The 6587-nt window shown below is 42.3% G+C and overlaps 1 protein-coding gene across 4 annotated transcripts in view; it reads left to right on the top strand.

Annotated features, from left to right (window-relative positions):
- Positions 1-3112: 3112 nt before the first annotated feature.
- rab6ba (RAB6B, member RAS oncogene family a) overlaps positions 3113-6587 on the top strand; it is a 77228-nt gene continuing 73753 nt past the window's right edge. For all 4 annotated transcript variants that reach the window (XM_031575534.2, XM_031575532.2, XM_031575533.2 and 1 more), the window contains exon 1: positions 3113-3357. In XM_031575534.2, the coding sequence (XP_031431394.1) occupies positions 3273-3357 (85 nt within the window). In that variant the 5' untranslated portion in view covers positions 3113-3272. The remainder of the gene's footprint in view (positions 3358-6587) is intronic.

The raw sequence follows: 6587 nt of genomic DNA, 5'->3' as shown, positions 1-6587 counted from the left end.
CTATCCCCTCTCTGGACCTATCCCATCTCAGGCCCTATCCCCTCGCTGGCCCTATCCCCTCTCAGGCCCTATTCCCTCTCAGGCCCTATCCCCTCTCAGGACCGAGGTGTGTTTTAGTCGGCGGATCTCTCTTCACACATGGCTTCAGTCCGTCTGTCTGTCACACAACCTGTGGTTTTTTCACAATCAGTTTTAACAATTTTAACCTTTTTTGAAACAAACTTCACTCTTTAGCATAGATGGTATCCAACTCCGTTTCCATAGCACACGTGCACTTTCAGAAAAAAAAAAAACATTTCATACCGTTACTACAGCCTGATGCCACTGACTGGCTGCTGGACGCTCCACAATAACTCTGGATTACACAGCGGTCACTGATGGCACTGATTGCTCTTTGTTGTCCCCGGTGACCTCTCTACCTCTTGTTTGCACCACCAGCTCCCCCTACAGTCCAAACTATTCTAGTGATAATCCTCCCTATCATCCCTGTTGTAATCAAGAATAGACCAAACAAACGCTATAATGCAGTATACAAAACCCACTAGTCTTTCAGCATCTAAGATTTCGCTTAATTCTGTACCTTCAGTGTCCTCCTCAGATGATTTGAAGTTTTCATTATTGAACAGTAGATTGCTCACTAGTCAGTTTTAATATTAGTGATTTTATTTTTCAATATGATTGATATTTGCTTTCTTACTGAATGTAAACTCTTGCCCACTACCTCAGCAACACTTCTGGGCTTCTCCCCTAGACTATAGCTTCCTAATTTCTGATAGACAAGGCATGAAAGGGGGCGGAATAGCAACCATCTTTTCTAACTTGTTCACTTGCACTTAACTTGTTCAGTCCTATTCTGAGTAGACTTTTGGAGATCTCTTGAACTTTGAATATTTAACCATGGTTATATGGACTCAGCAGCACGTTCTTGCATTAACCTTTTATAGACCCTAATTACTCTTGTCAAATATGTTTTTACTGGTTTAACTTGCATGTAAATGACTGTTCAGATTCTAGAACAGTAGTGGAATTGATGGGATTGTCACTCGTTTAGATTTTACCAATGTGAAGAATGTACAGAGGGTGTCGATGCTGCCAGTTTCTGCCTTTTTCAGTGTATCTCTTTGTACTATAAGTGAGTGTTCTGAGCCTGATACACAGGCTCGCCATCAGGGGTGAAAGGGTACAGATGACCCTGGCCCAGGGAGGGGGTGTTTGGACATCTTCTTGTCCCCAGGCCTGAGCAAAATACGGCAGGCCTGCTGATACATTTACTTATTGCCGTATTGACAGCAGTGCTAAGTCTTGTTGTGCCAATTCTGATTCCCTTAATAGTCTTACAGACAATCTGAATAGTCCCTTATGTAAAATGCCTGACTTGGTTGCTCCTCTTACACACCTGGATGAAATCACCGCCATGGTTTTCAGATGACACCTGTGCACTTAAACAGTTTTGAAGAAAACTTGAGCACAGATGGTGCATGACAAAATAAGAGACTTTTCACCTTGCCTGGGTCGAGAGTTTCAAGAAGTATAAACATGTACTCTCAGCTACTTGGACAGAATATTTCTCACACTTGATTTACATTAAAAAAAATCCATGGTTTCAGTTTGATACTGTTACTAAACTCACACAGAATGCCCCTGCTAATATCTCTTCTTTTCTTAACTCTATTAGAGATCAAATCAGTGGTCCTCACTCCTCTCAGAATGATGGCTATGAACTCTCCAAAACTTTGATGGATGCATGCACTGACTCGGATAAACTTCGCTCTCTGAACGTTTAAAATAATTTCCCCTGAGGCCTTGACCAGCTTGGTAACAGCCTCCAAACCCACAACCTGCAATTAGACCCTATGCCATCCAATCATTTGCTGAAAGTTGACCTATTCTACCACTATGTGATGCTGAAATCTAAATACATGCATTTGTATCTTCCAGACTTGATTGTTGTAATATCCTTTTGTCAGGTCTAGTTGTGCTAGTAGAAGCATTCAGCTTGTTCAGAATGATGCAGCTAGAATCATGACCTAAACTAAAAAACATGATCATATAGCACCATTTTGGCCTCTCTTCACTGGTTGCCAGTACAAGTTAGAGCCGATTTTGAGGTTCTTCTTTTAACTTATAAGGCCTTGCAGGGACTTGCACCACCTTACTTATCTCAGCTTATTACACCATATACAACGACACGCCCTCTTCGCCTTCTCGATGCTGGTCTCCTGGTCATTCCTTCAGTTAAGAAAAAAAGTCTGTTGGTCACAGAGCATTTGCCTACCTGGTCCGTGCTTCTTATCTCAGGAAAGGCCTTCCACTACATGTTGAAGAAGCATGCTCAGTTGATATTTTTAAATCAAAATTGAAAACCCACCTTTATACACTTCATTACAGCATATCCTAGAACTTTGGACTTAGTCGGGTCCATCACCTTTTTAAATGTCCCCTTAAAATGTATGTTTTTAATGTGGTTATTTTATTTTTGTCCCGTATATTCTTTTTAATTTGTAAAGTGGACCATGTTACATATCTATCACACATGCACACTACATCTCCCTGGGCTCCAGCAGGTTCAGTGGAAGCAGTGAGTTTCCCCCATAACACCATACCAGCATAAAATACCTGAGGTAGACACACCATGAGCTCTAAACTTTTTACTGCCCTGGAGGCAAAGATTGAGTGATAGGACCACCTCAGACTTACTTCTCATGTTCAATTTCTTGATGTTTTCCCTGCATGACCCCACTGAATCTTCTGAGTTGGAAAAGTGATTTGTTTTCACCTTCCATTTTGTCATCTCTGATTATTTGAATCACCTGCTTATTCAACCCTAATGTGCCTCTGCTGCAGCCAACCTCCATCAGTTGCTTTGCAGCAGGCTAAGTGGGAGTTCAAACTTCATTTAATTTCCATTCACAATCAGCCCACCGTCCATTTCCCTTGATATGACTTCCTGAGATATGACTTGATAACTCCTGGGGATGGGCTGCTTTCTTTCTCTAATTTCTGCATGACGTCATCATGCGTGGTACTGGGAGGGCGCGACAGCCAAGCTAGACAAACGGAGAGAGAGTGTGTGTGGGAGAGAGAGAAAGAGAGAGAGAGCGAGAGAGAAAGACGCGCAGGCGCAGCGACAATCGAAACTGACAGGCAACATAGTGCAGTATTCCCTCTGACCGTTCAGCGGATTGAAGCCTCGCTTTCTCCCTCGCGCATCCCGACAGAAGACAACCAGAACCAGTGGGAGCACGCGTTCACACCCCGACACTGTTTAAGACATGAACACAAAACATATCACCGTGGGGAATGACTTTGGGAACCCTTTACGAAAATTCAAACTCGTCTTTCTTGGAGAGCAAAGCGGTGAGTTTGGAATATGTATTTTATTCGTCTGGAATGTGGTTGATTAGTTCTTCATTAGTTAACTACCATTATCTGTCCGCATACACCTGCCGAGATGGGGGATGCAGACGTTCTAATGAAGTTTCACTGACCCATAAAGGCGACCTGCCAAAGCTACCTTTCTGACCAGCGTAAAGTGGTATTGAATTCCAGAGATGTACATATTCCATATTTGGGGATTTGTGCGGCATGAACAGATACCCCGGCGTGTTCAAAGAGTGCTAACAGTAGTTTGTTGGGATTCATCCTTTTCAAGCAAGATAGGGTTATGAGTAAAACAATTAGGGAAGAGATATAAGTTAGGTAAGTTCGTGAGGGAATTATCCATTTAGTGAATAGGCTAGGCTTCTAGATCGTGGTAATCGTTTATTTCACGTTTTCCTGCTTCTTTTGAGTAAATTATACATTTTGTTTACAGGTCATGCATTTACATATTGGTTTCCTCTAATCCAAATGTTTGTAGCAGACTAGCCTATTGAAATATGTCAGATGACAAAATGCCAGAGACATTGAATTAGACAAATTAATACGTGATGAAATTGCGTTATAAGATTGTGTTTATCTGTTGTCCACCGAGGGTGTTTTAGTTGGCCTTGGAAGACGGAGAGAAAAAAATAAATAAATATGTTCTGGTGCGCCGAGACACACCCAGGTTGCCAGTGTCGGAGCGAGTGAGAACTTGTGAAGCTGCAGCCCAGTTGTTAAGATGTTAGGGACACGACATTGAGTTGCTTGTGTGTTTTTGAATATTGGCATGGGGACTAGTATAAATGCGGTATTTTGTGTATGAATCGATATCAGATATTAAAACAGTACAATTTCGCAATACAGTCGATGGCTAGGAGTTCGAAAAATCTCAGCAAATAGAAATGAATGAAAAACGAAGCACTGCAGGGTGACGTGTGGTATGGAGGTTATTACAGCTATAGGTATCTGTGAACTCAGAGCTGATATGTCTTGGCAATGAACGTCCGACAGCCTTATAACGATCAACTCCCACGGCCCAAATGGATTGGAGATGGAGATGTCATGAATTTGGCTGTCATTCATCCCGGGGGTGGTTCATATGCTCTCCTTTCATCAGACATTGGTTGTCAGAAATGAATACTCTGCTGACTCTCTATTAATTCAAGCATGTCCACATGAGAGAATGTGTTGCTCGCTCTCTCGCTCTGTGTGTGTATGTGTATGTGAGAGAGAGAGAGAGAAAGAAAGATATATATATACCACAGCGGACAATCTACAGTATTAATCTGATACAGTCTTTAAATCAACAGTCTCCATGTTATCTTTGTGGATGCAAGTCTTCACTGGCAATTTGCTGGTGTCTGTTTGATTCAGGAGAAGGCCGTGATACTTACAGGTGTGGTTACTTAACTGTCTGCCTGTCTGACGTCAGGGATGGCATTGCTTTTATCTACATGGATGTTTGGGTATGAAATAGATAGGCCTACTGTGATATCGGCAACAAACAGTACTACAACTCTGAGATTGAGGCTGTGTACATAACACACATACAACACATTCATCACAGGAGGAACCATATTAACTTCCTCACACAGAGAGAGAATTGCATAGAGAGAAAGAGAATGAAAGAGAGAGAAAGAGAAATAGAATGTGAATAGTGTAAATGTTTTTTCTCTTCTTAATTTACTGGATAGGTTAAATGGGAATGGAATGACAGCAGATCCTCTCTCTGAGCGAAGCTAATGAAGTGAATAAGTGTCAGTCTCGGTTCTCAGGGCTGTCCGGTCAAGCTGTGGAATCTCAAGGCTCTGATGGTATCTCCACGGAGTACAATGATTGCACCCCAGCTCAAGGCCAAGGCTCTGGGCTTGGGCTGGTTGGCAAAGAGTCTGATTCAGTTACAAAGGCCAGTGTTGTGAATGGCTCACAATGCCAGTTGGTGTCAGTGCCACACACCCAGCAAACACTTAGCTTATCTCCACTGAAAGGGGAGTTAGGCTGTGTGCTGATTGAGAGGTCCAGCACTGGTTGACTGAGCAGTTGGCCACTGTGTTACATGTTGGTTGTTTTCTTTTCTGAAGGGATTTACTTGTTTTGGTGCCCTGATGTTTGGGTGTTTGTTGAGGACCAGCCAATCATCACCCTTGGATACTGGACAGCCCACACCTTTCAAATATTTCCCATGATGCTCAGTGCTCCTCTAAGTGCATTTGTGTTGCTGCTTCTTGCAGCCATTAGGCAAGCTCCATTTGAGGTAGCATATTGATTTTTTTGGGTTCAGTCAAATATCATCCAGTCCTCCTTCCATTATGTTTATTCGTTTGTCCCTTTTGTTTTTGTTATCTGCTGTTAAGAGAACAAAACCGAGTAATTTCCCTCTAACAGGTAATAAGGGGCCATGTAATTGGATATTTTTGCTCATCGTGGTTTTTGCAAGGAAGAGATAAAGTGGGGTTAAAAAGCTGATGGTAAACTATCTGCTTTCAGCAGTGAGAGCACAATACATCAGCCATCTAATCTCATGATTAATATATCATCAGGGCTTTAGCGGGTTGCTTTAACCACACTGAACTCTGTGTAGTTTTAGATGAGTAAAAAAGTAGCCTTAAAATGGGTATGTACCTGAAGCTGTCTGCACTCTTCACAGTGGTTGGGATCTTGCATCAGATACAATTCAAGGAGATCTTTTTTGCTTCTGAATCTTTCTTAGCCTATTTTTCAACCACGGTACATTTTGGAAAAGGGATGCATTACAAGTAGCCTAGCAGAGGAGCAGTGAAAACAGACTGATTCCCTGATCCAATGAATTCTCCACCTGTAGTCTTAAATGCAAATATGGGTGAGTAGTTTGAAGTGACCTCTCTTAAAAGCCACAGTACCTGTCATCCGTAATTTGCTCCTGACATACTGGTGATGAATACCTGGAGTACCTGTTTTTTCCCTCTGGCATCTCTCTCTCTTTCTCTCTCTACAAACTGTCATGCCAGAGTGACAGAAGCTCTGCCTTGAGTTCAGACTCCCACCCATATCTTTAATTTGCATCCATCATGCACCTGCCATGGATGGGTAATTATATATTTTCTCCCAGACTTGCAGCGTTGATATCACAGGCTGTGAGCTCGGCCATGTCAGCACTTTGTGTAATTGCCCCTCACTTTACCAATGCATTATAATTACCAGAAGATGCATTTCAGAACAAAATAAGCATGTGTAGCACTCTCTGG

Source organism: Clupea harengus, chromosome 10 (genome assembly GCF_900700415.2).
Source record: "Clupea harengus chromosome 10, Ch_v2.0.2, whole genome shotgun sequence".
Taxonomy (NCBI): Eukaryota; Metazoa; Chordata; class Actinopteri; order Clupeiformes; family Clupeidae; genus Clupea; species Clupea harengus.
This window is presented reverse-complemented; position numbering and strand designations above follow the sequence as displayed.